Source organism: Hippichthys cyanospilos, chromosome 17 (assembly GCF_059441005.1).
Source record: "Hippichthys cyanospilos isolate Australia breed blue-spotted pipefish chromosome 17, RoL_Hcya_1.0, whole genome shotgun sequence".
NCBI classification, from domain to species: domain Eukaryota; kingdom Metazoa; phylum Chordata; class Actinopteri; order Syngnathiformes; family Syngnathidae; genus Hippichthys; species Hippichthys cyanospilos.
The window spans coordinates 11,644,029-11,662,424 of NC_142385.1; the positions used below are offsets into that span (position 1 = coordinate 11,644,029).

At 39.9% G+C, this 18,396-nt stretch overlaps 1 protein-coding gene across 5 annotated transcripts in view; it reads left to right on the forward strand.

Moving 5' to 3' along the window:
- ttyh2 (tweety family member 2) overlaps positions 1 to 18,396 on the forward strand; it is a 30,422-nt gene that overhangs the window by 10,488 nt on the left and 1,538 nt on the right. For 2 of the 5 annotated variants that reach the window (XR_015868491.1, XM_088439813.1), the window contains exons 2-14: positions 30 to 211; positions 3,704 to 3,815; positions 9,400 to 9,626; positions 10,745 to 10,840; positions 12,744 to 12,816; positions 13,967 to 14,036; positions 14,125 to 14,180; positions 14,943 to 15,035; positions 15,110 to 15,202; positions 15,269 to 15,411; positions 16,246 to 16,428; positions 16,499 to 16,577; positions 17,730 to 17,756. Coding sequence is in view for 4 of the 5 variants with exons in the window: in XM_088439813.1 (XP_088295939.1) it covers positions 30 to 211; positions 3,704 to 3,815; positions 9,400 to 9,626; positions 10,745 to 10,840; positions 12,744 to 12,816; positions 13,967 to 14,036; positions 14,125 to 14,180; positions 14,943 to 15,035; positions 15,110 to 15,202; positions 15,269 to 15,411; positions 16,246 to 16,428; positions 16,499 to 16,577; positions 17,730 to 17,756 (1,434 nt within the window). In the remaining variant the exon portion in view is untranslated. The remainder of the gene's footprint in view (positions 1 to 29; positions 212 to 3,703; positions 3,816 to 9,399; positions 9,627 to 10,744; positions 10,841 to 12,743; positions 12,817 to 13,966; positions 14,037 to 14,124; positions 14,181 to 14,942; positions 15,036 to 15,109; positions 15,203 to 15,268; positions 15,412 to 16,245; positions 16,429 to 16,498; positions 16,578 to 17,729; positions 17,757 to 18,396) is intronic. The other 3 variants (XM_088439814.1, XM_088439815.1, XM_088439816.1) reach the window with 3 other exon arrangements.

Below are 18,396 nucleotides of genomic sequence, written 5' to 3' on the forward strand. Positions count from 1 at the left end.
TTTTAACCTTTTTTTGTTGTCCCGTTTAGTCTCTGCTGTTTCTGGGCTGTGTGGCGGCAACGTTGCTGGGCGTCAACCTGCTGTGTCTGGCCGTCTACCTTAGCTGCCTGTGCTGCCGCCGCAAGGACGATGACGGCGGCGACGAGGACAGCAAGAAGCCGGCCTCGTGTTGCGTCACCTGGTCGGCAGTCACCGCGGGCCTCGTCACTTGGTGAGGAACGGCAGTAATGCTTTTATGTCCCGTTCTTAGTCTGAACCAGTTTGGAATCAGTGTCTCTGTAAAACGTCGTACCCTAAACCAAAACTGAAAATCTGGCTATTTGAAACCCAAATCCAAATCCCCAAACTCTGGCTGAAAAGCCCAACTTGATATTCAAATTTGTAACCCAAAACACAACTCAAATCCCTCATTTAAAAACCTTAACCCTGCCTTGGAAATTTACCCGAGTCATTTATTTGAAAGCCCAAACTCTATTACACCAATTTTAAATCATATTTTTTTTACTTGAAAACATCATTTGAAGCCCTAACTTAAAACCGAAAGCATAACTTGACGTGATAAACTTCTAACCTACAATTCAAAGGCTTAACCTGAGACCCTATACTTTTTTAAAGGCCTAATTTGAAGACCATGCTCATCTTTGCACGATACTTTGACTGATTTACCCCAATTCAAAACTAAAACCTTGGTTTTTAACGCTAAATCGAAACCATGATTTGAAACCCTAATTTTGATACCTCAACCCTCTCTTTGAGACCCTAAAACCTCAATCCTATTATTCAAACCCAAGCTTGAGACCCTATACTTTCTTCAAGGCCTAATTTGAAACCCTACCCCCTTCTTTCAACAGTACGTTGACAGTTTAACCCCAACTCAAACCTGAAAACCTTGTTTTTTACGTTTAATTAAAACCACAATTTCAAGCCCTATATTTAAAACCTTAACCATCTCATGAAACCCTACTTTGAGACCCTGGTCTTTTAAGCGCAATCCATAATTCGAAGCCCTAAATTTGATACCTTAAGTGCCTTAACAACCCAATTTGGGCAAACCTATCATTCAAAACCAATATAGAGACCTTAAACTTTCTTCAAGCCCTAATTTGAAACAAATTTCAACCAAATTTGCCATCTTAACCCCAACTCAAAACTGAAAATCGATAAAAACGATATTTTTCAAACACAGGATGCAAACAGAGTGACTATCACTCATTGTGAGCAGGACTGAATTTTGACCATTTCTATCGCCCCGAAAACATAACATTCCTCTTGTTATTCCCACGGTGTTTTCTTTTCCCCCCCGGATTTACTCTGCAAACACTTCACATGCACAACGACACTCGGCGATTCTTTTCCGCGTGTCGCTCTCCGGCCCCTCATGTCCCGGCAGCAGACAGCTCGCGTCCCCTCAGTCTCATTAAAATAATGGTTTAAGTCAGTGGATACTCCATTAGGTACACCTGCAGAATCCACAATGGCAATCCTGAGCTTACAGTACACTGGGGGATCAGAACATGTCACGCAGAGATCACCCACCGTACGCCGTTCAGGAAGTGATGGCGCGTGGTCAGCGCTTAGCTCTGCGGCTCGGTAAGCCGCTCGCTCATTCTCTCTCTTTCTCCCTCCGCGCAAAGTGGCTAATTGAATGTAGCTCGATACCATGTGACAGTCATGTTGCACAACGCGTTTTGTCAGTACCGCCGCTGTGGTGCTTCCCCCGTTCTTTTGTGACCTATCGTTTAATGTTGCACCTCGTTGACCTTTTACTAGCGCCTTTTCTCTGTGACCTTTAAAGGCGCAATGTGTAACAGCGGTAAATTATGTATAGGTTTGCGGCTGGGAGCTGTTGACTGCTATCAATGTGTATTTTTTAGGTTGAAAATGCCTCTATTTCCTCTGTTGATGTTTTTTATAAGTTAGCTCATTTATATATATATATACATATACATATAAAGTGATCTGTCGCTACTTTGCGCCATGCCTATCGCACCCTAAGTGCATCACAGATGTTTTTTGAGGGGGTGTGGAAGGGAGCATTAACTGTACTGTTATCGCTTCCCATTTTTTAGTCTCACGAAGAGTTGCGGTTATATTAGCAGTGCCTTCAAGTCTAATTAAAGTGAAGCCTACTGTACTGTTAGCCCTTCCCATCCTTTTTAGTCTCACGGAGAGTTGCGGTTATATTAGCAGCGCCCGCAAGTCTAGTTAAAGTGAAGCCTGGTGTACTGTTATCCCTTCCCTTCCTTTTTAGTCTCACGGAGAGATGCGGTTATATTAGCAGCGCCCGCAAGTCTAGTTAAAGTGAAGCCTGCTGTACTGTTATCCCTTCCCATCCTTTTTAGTCTCATGGAGAGTTGCGGTTATATTAGCAGCGCCCACAAGTCTAATGAAAGCGAAGCAACTGTACTGTTATCCCTTCCCTTCCTTATTAGTTTCATAGAGAGTTGCGGTTATAGTAGCAGCGCCCGCAAGTCTAGTTAAAGTAAAGCCTGCTGTACTGTTATGCCTTCCCTTCCTTTTTAGTCTCACGGAGATTTGCGGTTATATTAGCAGTGCCAGTAATTAAAGTGAAGCCTGGAGCTGACCAAACATGATAACAATTAGACCTTACACTTGAAATTGTTTGTTTGTTTTTTCCAAAAGAAATCTAGGTAAGAGATTTTCAACGCTCTGCAATCACTCCATTCGTGTTTCCCTCTAGCGTGTGTGACTTTGAGGAAGCAGACAAACATTTAAACAAAAATGTGTCTCAGACTTCTTATAATTCAGTGGAACTTCTACATTTTCAACTTGTAAATAAAACTAGAACAGTCGCTGAACCGCACAGCAGCCGTTGCTCTTCTGGACGGGTCGACTGCCAGTTTGGGTCCAAACATAAATATTAAATAAACCCGTCTGAGTCAATGCGTTTTAGCCGACAGCCTTTTCTTTCCGCCGCTACTGCCGTTTCGTTTTAGTTTTCCCCCAAATTCCTCCCGTCTTTTTCTCCGCATTGTCATCCCTCGCCGTGACAGTTGTGCACTATTTGCGATGTTCTTTCTCTTTGGCTTAGACTCCAGCTAGAAAACACACACACAAGGCAAAAGTGATGTATTTAAGAAAAAAAGGAAATCTTGAATTAATGAGACTGTTGCCTGGAGTTAAGCCCGAGAATTTTTAGCTTTCTTTACAATGGCGGATGAACAAAGGGGAAGAAGATTCAATGAACCAAACGCAAGCTATTATGCGCGTCATTATCATACCTCGCCTCACGTGTGTCCCGATTTGTCTGCGCTAATACCTTTTCGCGCCGTATTTTCTCTCTCCCCGTGTCTTTTATTCGCCACTTGGCAAATATTGTGATTTATTTATGTCACATCTAACATCCCCGCCAAAAGCGCTACGCTCAAAACATGCTGCATGTGCTAGTTTGTACCTGCGGGCTGAATGCTAACAAGACGCCTTGTTGTTTAAATGATGAGCGCCGTCCTTGTGCTATTGTCATGCTAAGCTAGTGCTAATGTATTCATACATGCAGGGGACAATGGATAGCATATTTATATAAATAAAAGCCATTATTCTTAAGAATCCATTGTTACGCAACAGAAATAAAAGCAAATTCGTTTTAGCTAGGACGCCGTGTTGATGAACAAAACAAAATAAGAACAATCAAAAAAACAATTTTGTCAGGCTACTGGATAACCCGATTGTACCTTTCTCGCAGCATGGCCGTGGGCGTGGGTTTCTACGGCAACAGCGAGACCAACGACGGCATTTACCAGCTGACGTACTCGCTGTACAACGCTAACAACACGCTGGGCGGCGTGGACAGCCTGGTAGGTGCCACATAGCGATAGCGTGTTAGCATTAGCCATTTTTGCTCGCCGTTGCTAGCCTTGTCGTTAAATAAATGTGTTGCCATAAATCGTCCTCTAGGTACTTTTAATTCTAGGGTGTTAATTAAAGTTTCAGTCCAGTGATTTTTAAGAGGGTGCAGTTGTTCTTACTACTAGTAACTTTAGCCTGTTAACGGTTTTTCTGCTTTTATTTTGTCAGTCAAAATTGCGACAAAACAATACAGTAAACAAAAAGTGTAACCCTAGTTTAAAATCACACAATGAAACCCTTGAGTACTTGAAACCTTCCCTAAATTGAAACTCCAAAGCTAGATTGATGCCTTAAATTGAAATGTAAATAACTTGAAACCCAAACATGAAACTCTAATTTGAAACCTTAACCCAAAGTTGCAACTATAACTCGAATTGGAAACAATAATCTTGCCTTAATTCCTTAATTTAAAAAGGCTAATTTGTAACCCTACTCTTGTTTTGAAACCCAAATTTAAAACCCAACACGTGGCTTAATGTCGAAACTTGAAACCTTAAAACAATCTTGAAACTCTGAAGTTTTTTTTTAAACTCCAAACCAAACTTGAAACTGAAAAATACTACATTACTTTAATCTTGAAACCCTACTGCTAATTTAAAACTCAAACCCTGTCAAAATACCCAAATTTGGAATGCTAACTCAAACTCGAAAACCCTTCCCATGTCTTGAACCCTACATTTGAAGATATGAAAAAAACCTCAAACCTTTACTTGAAACCCTAAATCAAACTTGAAACTCAAACGCATGACTATTTTCAACCCAAGCACCTCATTGAAACGCTAAGCCTATTTAAATCCCGAACATAGTTTGAAATCTGAAATTGAAATGACATAAAACCCCACCGTTAATTTAAACTTGAAACTCAAACATATTTCTTTATTTTCAAACCCGAGAACCACCTTGAAATCGTAAGCCTATTTCAAAACTAACATCTGAAATGGAAATGACTTGAAACCCTCCTCACTAATTTCTACTTGAAACTCAAACATATTTCTTTGATTTCAAACCCCCAAACAACCCTGAAATCTTAAGCCTATTTTAAAACCCTAATTTTGTTTGAAATCTGAAGTTGAAATGACTTAAAAGCCTCCCAGGAATTTAAATTTGAATCTCAAACATATTTCTTTGATTCCAAAGACTAGAAATCCTAAGCGCATTTCTAAAACCCCAATTTGAATTGTCAATACTTGAAATTACACAAAACCTGGCACCCTACCCCAAATTTTAAACCTGAACCCTTACCTGATGGCTTAACTTTGAGCCAGAGGTCAAATCTTACACCCAAACCTCAACCTAAGTCCCAATCATTAGCTTGAATCTATAACTTGAAACCCACGCTCTAACCCAAATCTTGCCTTCATACCCTAATTCGAAACCCTAACCCAAACTTCAAATCCATTCATTGAAACCTTGACCCAAACTTGAAAGCCGAACCCAAAGCAGGAACCCTCCTCCCTGTTTTTTTTGTCCACCGATAGAAGACACAAACACGACCCGGCCTCTCTGAAATCCTGCGAACGTGTGAACTCCATCCGGCGCATAATTGGATGTGACGTTCTTTATTTGGGAATCCCATGCTCGGTGCTTTCCTGAAGGGACCGCATGCGGCCTATGGACTGCTAAGAAGTGTCTTGTGAAGCAGGACAAAGAGCCCAGTGTGCGGCGGTTCCCCCCAGGAACCAAAATGCTTATAACGAGGGCGGAAAAAGGAACAATTCAGAGCTTCCAGTGAAATTGGAGAATGGTCGGACTCCTTTGTAGACATGCTATGGAGGAGGCAAGACCTTGATTGGCCACAGTCTGGATTTTATGCTGATGATGGATTGAGGAACACCCTCGCTCTTGGAAGCGAGTGGGTCACTAAACAGGAGCGCACAAACAAGTCCCGCTAATATGAACCCCTTTGCTGTATTTTTTTCCGTCCTTTGATATTTACATCAAACACATATTTACATTTCAGACCAAAGTAATGAAAGAAGACACTAGGGGGCTGAAATTTCACCCAGATGAGGACAAAATGTCAAAGTTCAACATCACTGCTTAAGTTATCACAGTAACAGGAGAGTGCCTTGGCGAAAATACTGCAAGAATGATGTGGGCATTTCACATCAGAGGGAAAGCTATGAAAGAAGACACTATGGAGCTGAAATTTCACCCAGATGAGGACAACATGTCAAACTTTAACATGTTAGCTATCACACTGACAGGAGTTTATCAGCTCTTGGCTAAAATACTGCCAGGACGTTGTGGCATTTCACATCAGAGGGAAAGCAATGAAATAAGACACAAGGGAGCTGAAATTTTCCCCAGATGGGGACAACATGTCAAAGTTTAACATGAAACCTTAAGCTATCACACCAACTGGAGTGTGCCTTGTTCAAAATATTGCAAGAATGATGTGGGCATTTCACATCAATGGTAAAGCGCGAAAGAAGACATTAGGGAGCCGAAATTTCACCCAGATGGGGGACAAAATGTCAACGTTCAACATGACTACTTGTTATCACACTAACAGCAGTGTGCCATCCCTTGGCAGAAATACTGTTGAGAATGCTGTGCGCATTTCACATAACACGGGAAAGCAATGAAATAAGACACAAGGGAGCTGAAATTTCACCCAGTTGGTGACAACATGTCAAAGTTCAACATGACTGCTTAAGTTATCACACCAACAGGAGTGTGCCATTCCTTGCCGAAAATACCGCAAGATTAATGTAGGCATTTCACATCAATGGCAAAGCATGAAAGAAGACCCTGGAGAGCTGAAATTTCACCCAGATGGTGACAACATGTCACAGTTCAACATGGCGATAATACGGCGAGAATTTTGTGGAAAAAAAAAAGACCTAAAACGATCAAAATACTGCACAAGTTAACAAACGTGATAGCCTGTGTTTCTTTTGCCATTTTTACAATGGCATTGAACTTAACGAATCACTTCCTGTTTCATCTTCTCACTCGCCACTGTCTCGTCTCCGAGGATGAACTTCGCGGTCGCCCGATACAGGCGAGAGGTGAATAACACGCTTGTTTCATTAGCTGGCGGACACCAGGGATGTTATCGTTGCCTTACCTCATACTCTTGTTCCATTACACACTCCAGCTTCCACGTTCATTTTTAATTAGGGCCTGCGCACCACATGGTGTATAATTTCATCTTGAGACAAATTCATCAGCTTTTGGGGTTGTGAACATGCCGGAAAAGTCGCCAATATTTTGATAGTTTGATGTGCAATTAACTCATTCAATACCAAATATGTATTTTTACATTTATTTTAACAGTCGAAAACCATCTTTTTTTTTCCAGTGTCTGGCTAATGGAAGGTCTAAAAATGACTAGTATGAAATTAATTAAGTAAATGAGTAATTGATTTCTTAAGGTAATCCTTTACTTAAGTAATCTATTACTTTGCATGCTAGCTTGATATGCATTTACCTCATTCAATCCCAAAGATGATTTTTTTTTTCAAGTGTTTGAATAATGGAGGGCCTAAAAATGTCTGGTATGAAATAAAAGTAATCAATTACTTTAGGCAATCAAATAGTTAAGTAATATCGTACTTTGTGTAATAAAGTCCTAAAGGAATTTAATACATTAGAACTTTAGTACCTAAGGTAATTAATTACTTTAACACTTGTGTGTATATGTGTGTGTGTGTATATATATATATATATATATATATATATATATATATATATATATATATATATATATACATTGTGAAGACTTGACTACCATTTTAAATAAATACAGTAGCCCTTGTAATATAAATAGATAGATAGACAAATAAAGATCTACTATTTTATGTCATTGTGAAGACTTGACTTCCATTTTAAATAAATACAGTAGCCCTTGTAAATTTAAAAAGAAAAAAGAAAGAAAGACAAAATCAGCCCATTTTCTGTCCTGCCAGAAGTGAGCGACAAACAAATGTCCAATCCTGCCAGTGTGACTGTTGACGTCACGTGTCGGCCGTCTTTGTTTCTTTGTATTTACAGCTTGTAGAGATAAAAATCACAACCTAATTGCTTTGCGCCAACCTAACACACAGCCAATTATCGCTTCAACCACCTTGCTCAGATGAAATCCGCTGGGAAAAATCCTATCTGGGATCCATCGGCGAGAATCACATATAGCCTTGCCGCTTTCCATTCCCCCAGTCCGCCTCGGGCGTTTCGAGATTCGATTCTCACAAGCTCGCGCGAGCGGTCTGTTGTCCCGCCTCGATACGGCCAATTTGCCCATCTTTTGCAAAAATACAAACAAATCTGCCATTTTTATCACATCAACTTTGCGCATCATCAAACAATGACAACTTCTGTTCAGATATTCTCCAAAATACAATATTTTGAACATATTTTCAAATAAACAATGTTATGTAAGTACTTATAGGCTAAAAGGGGAAAAAACAGAGTTTTGTCGCATAATTGTATTGATTTGCTCAAGTACATACCTCATGGCGCTATAAAAACAAAAACGCCAAATGGACATAACAATTAAACGATAAAAATGTGAATATTCAATTCTACTTTACAGTCCGATCCCACTGCGATTCCTCAACTCACGATACCAAGCGTCGATACCACAAGTAAATTTGATACACAAGATTTCCCCCCAAAATTGACATATCATTAAAAAGAAAGATCTACCTATATCAATATAAGTATTCCTCATATCAGAAAATTGGAGATCATTTTATATTCTCCTAAGAGAAATTTTAGTGATCATAAAACTGCTTCAAAAGAGTGGCTTTTTAGCCATTTTTGGGTTATTTTCACATCATTCTCGCAGTATTTTAGCCAAGGGATGGCACAATCCTGGTAGCGTGATAATAAGTAATTATCACGCTACCAGGATTGTCGGAATCTGGGTGAAATTTCAGCTCCCTAGTGTCTTTTTTTCAATACTGTCCTTGGATGTGAAATACCATTGATGTAAATATCAAAGGATTGGATAAATTACCACACGAGGGTTAAAAAACGGTGAGGTATCAATCTGATACAAACGGGTATCGTTATTCACCCATACCGACAGAAAAAAAATATCACGAAATAATGTTTTTTTTCTGCATTCTATTAAATTGTTTTTTATTCAACCCAGGTCAGGATTGTATATTTGTAATCGGGAGGCGTATTTTCTTGCACTATTTGGAATTAGACCGCCAATTTAGAGTCAAATATGCCAACGAGGGCTGATTTGTGAGCCCCGTCATCTCATTTGGGAGGCTACGCGATGAAAATAGCAAATAATCCCGCACACAACAATACGAGCGGCTTCTCCATTAGGCGCTAAGCACCCGCAGCTGAAGGGAAGCATTTATTAGCCTTTTTAATTATGGCGTCTCGCCGTTTCCTCGTAAACAAGCGCTCCCTGCGAGCAAAGTCAGCCGTCGTAATGAAAGCCCGGGAAACGCTCGCGTCGAGTAAATTTGGCCCTTTGCCGTCCTGTTTGGCTTCGGTGAAGCAGCACGCGGCTCGGGGGGAATGGTATTAGCCCGTTTTACCTTGGTGTTGGTTATTGTGCGTTGTGAGCTGCAGGTGAGCGCCACCATGGGCAACATGAAGAACGGGCTGCACCAGCACCTGGCCCGGCTGGACGAGATCTTCGCCACGCGAGGGGACTACGTGCAGACGCTGCAGTTCATGCAGCAGATGGCCGACAACGTCATCAAGCAGCTGGTGGGCTTGCCGGACTGGGCCCAGGCCGACGTGGACCTGGCGTCCGTGGCCAGAATGACGGCCGACGTGGAGTACTACAGGTGACCGGAACCCTGGCGTGAAGCCCTTATCTGAAATCTGATGGGAACCCGGCTCGGAAATCGAAACCTGGCCCACAAAGTTTTAAACCTGACTACAAACACTAACCCAGACAATAACCCCTGATTTTAAAACCTACCTTAAAACCCTGGTCCTAGCTAGCTAGCTAGCCTACCGCTGTTTTGAAGCCCCACCCCAAAAGGAAAGGCCTCATTTGAATTCCTTGTTTCAAACTCTTCATCTTGATTCCAAACCCTCCTGTGAATCCACTTAATACCCTAATTTAAAACCATAATCCTAGTGTGAAACCCTAACTGTTGTTTTTAACTGTAATCCATGCTTGACACCTTAACCCAGAATCTATCTCAATTTTGATATGCCTGAAATGCTGATCTGGAACCCTACTTCTTGAAGTACTACTTTGAAACCCTGGTCAATCCTTGAAACCTGACTTAACCAAAAGATTGAAACCCTAATGTTAAACCCTCACTTTCTTTGGACACTGTAATCATTAAAAAACCCAATTTGACGACCTAACCATAATTTAAAACCCTTAAAACCTCTCATTGAAACCCTGATTCAACACCCTACCTTAAGTTTGAAATACATGTTTCTTTTTTCTCCCTACTTTGAAACCCTATTCGAATTGATCAAATCGAATTGCAAACTCTAAGTAGAAATGCAAATTTAAAATCCTTGTTCCCCTCATCTGGTTTACTACCCTACCGTGAAACCCCTTGATATTTAAAAGCCTAACCGTTGTTTGAAACCCTAATTACATCTTGTAACCCCAATTTACGCTCAAAATTTGATATCCTAACCCAGGACTGAAACCGCATCCCCGCCTAAAACTCTTCTTGAACTTCTGACCCATATTTGAAACCCTAACACTGACTTGAAACCTTCATTTGAAATATCCTGAAGCGTAACCTGACATCATTTGAAACCCTAATTTGGTTAACCCCCACAACCTTGCCTTAAAATCAGAATTAGCAAGACAACCACAAAATGGCTTCAGAGTTGCAATATTTTATACATTTACCCAATCAGCGAACGTGCAGCAACTATAAATGGGATTATTGTTCCATATTTGTATGCTAATATGATTTCTGTGTCCCAGGTGGCTGGCCTACCTGCTGCTCCTCATCCTTGACCTCATCATCTGTCTTCTGGCTTGTTTGGGACTAGCCAAGCAGTCTCGGTGGCTGCTCACTACGTGAGTGCCGCGTACCTCGCTTCGCTCGCTCCCAACCCCGACGAACCCTATTTTCAAACCTCATATACCCCCATTTAATAGATTTCTAATGCTGCCGTTTGGCTAATGTTAGCGGTTGACGGCGCAAGCTAGGCTGTCACTTAGTACTGTAGCTAGCGTAGCGGAGTTCCGACACGCGGCGCTCATTTCCTCCGGGGAGAGAGTTCGCGGGGGCGTAAAATCCACCGGAACGTCCGTCCATCCAGCCGTGCATCCCCCTGTCACCCTCAATCGCTCAGCTACGCTCGCCCCGCTAACCAAAACAAGTCACACTCCGCCACCCCACTTCAACCCGCGTTTAGCTCCGAGACCTTTTGTCAAGACGTCCCACGGGATGCTCTTTTTTCCGCTAGACTTGAATTCAAGCCAACGACTCTCCAAACGAGTGGGCTGCGCGTTAGCGTCTCAAGCTAGCAAGCTAATTTGCACCCAAACAAAGTGGCGCTAAGCGCTAATTTGACCTCGAGTAATCGTCTGACGGACTAATGGATCTTTCACTTGCTGAGGGCCCGATGTCTCGATGAGATCACCGTTTGTCCTTTCGGGTGTAGGGAACAGCTGCATTTTTTTTTTTTTGACAACTGGCCAGTGACATCATTGTTTCAACCCCTCAGGTGGTGACACTCTGATTCAACTTTGAGTTGATTTCTTTCGTATCCCTTTGCTTGCCAAGTGCTGAATAGGAGCCTTTACTCGCCTATTATTGAGAAAAAATGATTACTGACAAAAATAAGGCATTTAACGTAGACGCTAATGTTAGCGCCGTCCTGCAAAGACAGTGAAATCGGATATTTGCCACATGTTTGAATATTATTTCCGATAATATATACACGTGGAGAAAATGCATGGGCCGATATCAAATCCTGACTGATAAGCTTGTGCAAAAATATCACGCTGTCATGGTATTACGATATTAAAATTAAAGCTCTATTTTTTTCAACTGAACACAATCTGTTTCTTTTTAAACAAAATATTGAATATTTTTTACATAAATAAGTGTGGTTGCCATCTAATTACTTTCAGAGGTGGCTTGTTGGGGCAACTCTGCAAGCAGTAGTGATACCGTATCACCAAACTGCACCGCACTTCCATGAATGTCCACTTGGAGGCACGCTAGACTTTGAAATGACCCTCTAAAACAGTGCTTCTTAATTATATTTTGCCTAGCCCCACTAGGAAAGAGAAAACTTTTCGCACCTCCACAATCCTCACTCAACACCCTGACTTTAAATAAGATGATTATTTATAAAAATGGTATAAGTTTACCTAAACCTGTATCCTAACGTTAATGAAAGAAAAAAACAATAAAGATCAACTTTCAACAACTGTTAATTATTTTTTACAGCGTTTATATGTTACAGCTTAGTCTAAAACTGAATAAAATAGGCTTCAAGTACCTTGAACTATAAAATAAAGATGACAATTCCTAATGTATGCAATTACACTTCAGATGACAAAAACATGCTTGCATGTGACTTTTTCTTTCGTTCTTTTTCCTGTCTGCGCTTTTTTACTGCTGACTTCTTTTTTCTTGCGTGCTCTTTCTTTTTTGTGCCTCTTTTCTTTCGTGTCGTTTTTCTTTTGTCCTTTTTTGTCGCTTGCTCTTTTTTTAATTGTGTGCTTTTTTTTTTCTCGTGTGCTCCTTTTTCTTGTATGCTTCACTTGTGTAATGTTTTTGTTTTTTGTTTGCGATGACCTTTTTGGTATTCCGGTCTCGAAACTTCCTGTTTTCAAATTAACGCTTAAAATTAAAGTGCATGGTGACAACCGCTGTAGTTTTTGTCATTTTCAAAACCACGTTTTTTAAAGCTCTCTATTTGACTATTTTCGCATGTTATCTAAATATGTTTAAATGTCCCATCAGGATGATGCTTTGCGGGGTGCTGACGTTGATATTCAGTTGGGCGTCGCTAGGAGCCGAACTGGCCGCCGCCGTGGTGAGTTGCCCAGCACGCCATCTGTTTTATCAGGTTTATTTATTTAATTATGAAATAAAAAAGGAAATGATTTTTGTTCTACTGCTGCTGCTAACCGGTACCTGCGGGCGATTTCGTAAACGAGCCGGAAGAGACGACGGGGCTCGTCCGACATAGAGCGCTCACGGCAGCTGGCCGCGTTGCCATGGTAGCGTGCTCATCAAGTCAGCACGCTAATTGTGGTTTTGCAAGCTAGTCATGTAGCGTCGGGCGCGACGCAGATTTGGATGAAGAAATTTTAGGGGACATGCCAAGTTTATTGTTTCAAAGTTGGCTTTTCGAGTCCGAGTTATGGTTTCAAGAAAAAGTCGGGTTTAAAAATTGGAGTTTTCTCATTCAGTGCCATGGACGAGAATTCTCATCTTTTGAAATAGTAATAACAATAATAAATGATAAAATTCAGGACAAATACAATTTTTATGGAAAAGAGCTGACACCCTTGAGTAATACTTACCTAATATAAGGCAAGTGAGAACTGTAGTGCTAACTGTGACCATTGGAAGGCAATGTTTCCACACTGCAATTACCTACATCAATTCTAACTGAAGAATGGAAGTCAATCTTTAATGCATCACCTAAATTGACATAGACATAGCACATAATATGTTGTTGGCCTTGAAAGGTGAGTGAAAATGCTAAATTTACTGGCCCTCTAGAAGTTTTCTTTTCCAATAACCCTTGGCACTGAAAGACTTAAGAGTCCGGCCATTAAATCCCAGATACTTAAGTATTAATACTTAAATACGTAAGTATCGATTTAATACTTATGTATCTGGGATTGAATGCCTGGATGTGAAAGTACGTCCCTGGCATTGACTGAGTTAACTTAAGTGAATGAGTGAAGGTTTCAAGTGTTATATTTTCAAATTAGGATTTGAAGTATGGATTGGGGTTTCAAATTCAGGTTTCAAGCCATGGTTTGGTTTTTAAAGTCGGTCATGGCCAAGGTTTCAAGGCAGGGTTAATTATTCATGTTAAAGTTTTAATCTGGCGTTTTGGTTTCAAAATATTGTTTGTTTAGGATTCAAGACAGCATTCTGTTTTCATAGCGGGGTTTGAGAGTCAGGGTTCTAATCGGAGCGCATTTGACAGTGTCGCGTGTTATTTTTAGGGCACGAGTGACTTCTGCGTGGCGCCTGACAAGTTTATCATGAGTCAAATCAAAGGTGTCATCGGCACAGGTATGATTAATAATAACGCCGAGTCACCACCGGGCAGCGGAAAAAGCTGGTCTCGAGATTGCTGACGCTTCCTTATGTTCGTTTGCAGATATTGTCCATTACTATGTTTACTGCAACCAGACGCTGACCAATCCTTACCAGCAGGTATGTGGTTAATAACAGTAATACTAGAATGGAGAATGCTACACGGTCAAATTTTTTGCTATCTTTTTTGGGGGGGGTTGGGGGAGGGGCTGAATGTTCTTTCAAGGTTATGTTCTAAGTCTGGGTTGAAATTTCAAACATGGTTTCACGTTTTTAATTGGATTTCATTCTGCTTATGAAATTAATTTGTTCTGAAGTAATTTATTTACTTTAAATCATTTCAAAATATTTTATAGTGGGTGTGGAAGTAATTTATCAACGCCCACAAAAAAATTAAAAATGCTATGCTCTATCTTTGTAGTCTGTGAAGTGATGATGACATTTTAATCCATAGCCATTAACTGGTCTTTACCGCCACCTACTGTCTTGAGGTGAAAAACAAGTGAACAAAGAATTTTCTGTTTGCTGACATAGTTTGACTGCCGCTCAACAGGATGTTCCAAAAAAATCACAAAAAAATCAATTTCATAAATCCTGCTAAAACGCGTCTCAAAAATTGTAATTATAATGGTTTTCTATGGTCCAAAATTTGGACAATCATTATTTTTGTACACAAAATCTTGCATTTTCTGCTACATGTTGTACAGCTTTGAAATTTTACATGTTTTAATCATCTGCTGTAAATTTCAGTTTTTCCCCATTGATTCTTTTATGATATAAAAAACAAAAGGAATGTCCATCATTTGTAAAATAATACCACAAGGGTTAACGTTGCTAAAATGGCAGATCATAACCGTATTCGAATCTTCTCCTCGTTTGCAGTCTCTGACGCTTTTCCAGAGATCTCTGACCACCATGCAAATCCAAATCCAGGGTTTGCTGCAGTTTGCCGTGCCGCTCTTCCCCACAGCCGAGGTATCACACGCACCAACGTGTCCGCAAACAAACACACACATCTGGCATCATCGCTGTGTTTTCTTTTTCTGCAGAGAGACCTGGTGGGCATCCAGCGTGTTCTCAATTCATCTGAGGCCAGCCTGCACCAGCTGACAGCCCTTTTGGACTGCAGGGGCCTCAACAAGGTGCAACCATGCAAACAAGCGGTAACGTGGCTCAAGTAATAACCCGAACCGTCCCGCGATCCGCAGGACTACCTGGACGCCATGGTGGGCCTGTGTTATGACGGCGTGGAGGGCGTGCTTTATCTGTGCCTCTTCTCCGTGCTGGCCGCTTGTGCCTTCACCGTCATGCTCTGCGCTATCCCCAGAGCGTGGAGAAAGATTGCCAACAGGTCAGTGTTAAGATGGCCGACGGGGTAACTGAAAGAAAGGAGAGAAAAAATAAATAAATAAAAAAAACAACGCTGACAAAGATTCAAACACAAAAACAACGCAAAAGCAAACTTAGAAATGCAAAAAAAAATAGTTGCAAACAAAAAATGCAAACACACTGAAAGAAAAATGAGAAAAAAAAATCACAAACATGACATGGACACACACTTACTTTCAAAACAAGTGCAAAAAATATAGTGATATTGAAACAGCTGCAAAAAACAAAGGCAAATAAAATCAAATAAAAAGGATGAAAAAACAAAAAGGACATGAGGTAGATGTAAACACAAAATAAACAAATGCAAAATAAAAGAACAATAAAATAAAAATCAAAAAAGTAGTTTACAACAACGGAATATGCTATGGCGCCGCCACCAGGGGGCAGGACTGAAAAACATTGACCAGTTGTTTTCAATGTTTGTTTTTCAGTTTTTTGTTTAATATTTGCATCCATGTTGTTTGTGTAATCATTTTTATAGCATTTTTCTTGTTTGTTTTTTTTGCATTGTTTTTAAAATTGCATCCATGATTACCTCCTTTTTGTTGCACTTTTCTTGAATTGTGTTTTCATTTGATATATATTGATGTAGCTGTTTATTTATTTTTTTTGCATTTGTTTTTCCGCGAATGTGTGTCCATTTCATTTTTGCTTGCATCTTTTCTAGTCGCAATTTTTTCTTTTTTTTCCCTCGTTTTGTGTGCTATTTGCGAGCGATTCAAAACAGTTTGAAATAATGCACTAAATCCATAAAATTCAAGCAATCCAATAAATGCGGCGCCCCCGCCTCCCTTAGCGAGCAGGACTACGACGACATGGACGAGGAGGACCCCTTCAACCCGCGCCGCAACCGGATGGGCTCTCAGAACCAGAACCACACCGTGCACAGCTTCTGCAGCTACAGCAGCAGCTTGGGCAGCCAGAACAGCCTGCAGCCCCCCGCCCTCCCGCTTTCCAACCCCCCCATGGGCGACTACATGTGAGCGCGTCAGAAACGTACGCGTCGTCCATGACGTTGATGTTGTTTGACTCCTTGGGTTTTTCCTCAGGAACCAGACGGCTCTGTTCGGCGGGAACCCTCGATACGAGAACGTGCCTCTGATTGGACGAGGCTCGCCGCCACCTTCGGTAGGTCACATCCGTCCTTCGTGATCCTATCTTATCATTTTCTAACATAAAAAAAAAAAAATCAACAAGTGGGCCTTTGTCATTTTTAGTTTTTCCAAACGTGAATCATCACTTGTTGCTAAGTAGAATAATAAAGCTGCGCAATAGAAATAGAAATACTTACTCCAAAAAGATCTGTTTTTCTTTTTTTTTAAATAATCACATCTAGAAATGAAATAAATGACTACACATATACTAGTGTCCAAATTTGTCACTTGTTTTAATGATCAAAATTGTAATTAAAAAAATGACAAGGAATTGTCAACTTGTCACTTGTTGCTAGGTAGAATAATAGAAATGCTCCCTTGCGAAATAAAAGTATAGATGATTTGTAAAAATAATCGAAACAGCCGAAATTTCTTCATTTTTTTCAATCATTACAACTAGGAATGAAATAAATATGACTACAAATAAATAATCTAGTGTCAAAATTTGTCATTTGTTTTAATGATCAAAATCATTTTAAAAAATGACAAGAAAGAATCCACTGTACCTTTGTCACTTGTTGCTAGGTAGAATATTCATTCTGCCACCCTACACGATAGAACTATAAATGATTACTAAAAATAATCCAGTCAAAATGTGTTACATTTTTGTACGCCGCTGTCGCTTGCTGCTAGGCAGAATTCACCCTTCCCCAAATACACTGAACTATAAAAAAAACATTTTTTTTAATTATTATTAAAGAAACGAGCCATCCTTTTCTTCTTTTCGTGCAAGTATGCGCTTAAAGATGGAGCAAAGGGGAAGTAACGTGATTAAAATTTCATGGCGACGTGAAAATCGTTTAGCGTCAATCTCCCCTGCATGTTTTTTTCTTTCTTTTTTCTTTTTTTAAAATGCTATACACTTGAAAAGACTCCTGACAGAATAGCAACGCTGCTGCAGATTTCTTATCAAGGACGTTTTTTTGTTGTTGTTGTTGTTTTTAAATTATATAGTCTTTTCTAAATAAATATGCTTGCTTCTCGACAGCATTCGGCTTTTGCTTCTGTAAACTGTGCTGCTTTGTGTTTGCTGCTTTTTGGCTAACAGCTTCTTTTGTTTACTTTTTTTGTTGCTTATTGTCCGTCATTTCTCTTCTTCTTCATTTATTTCAATCAACTTTGGAAGATATACGCTCAGCCGTATAGACCCCGAGTAAGTCGACTTTCCATTCTTCTCTTCCATCCCTAACTTTTCCCAACTCCTTTTTTCTCCATTCCCTTACGTGGCCACTGGAGGGCGCTGCAATTTGCATGACTGTCCATTGCGCTATTATCTTGCCTAAACTTCAAATGGATTCATTTTAATTTTTTTTTAATGCATGCACTTAGCCTGGCTGTAAATGAAGTAGCGCCATCTGGTGGATAACTGTACAATTAAATGTTGCCCAAATTGAGATATGAAGGATTGATTTCTTTAGTTTGTGGCAAATGTGGGTGTTATTTTCATATATAAACTTATTTACCGTAATTTATTTATGTATGAAAATAAAATAATAATAATAATGATGATGATAACGATTTTAAAATATATTTGTAATGTATGGTTCTCTTTTTAATTTTATATATTTTATTACAGTTTATACATATAATAAAACAATAATTATAGCTATACAAATAAGCAGTTTCACGTCCTACAACAGTCATCAACTTACCATTTTTCCCAGTTATTTTATTAAACCTTTATGACTTCTTACATTATTATTCTGTCATTTAAAAAAATCATCGTGCACTTATAATTATTCACAATGGTTTATTTATCAATGAAAATAATTCTAATAATACTAATGATGATG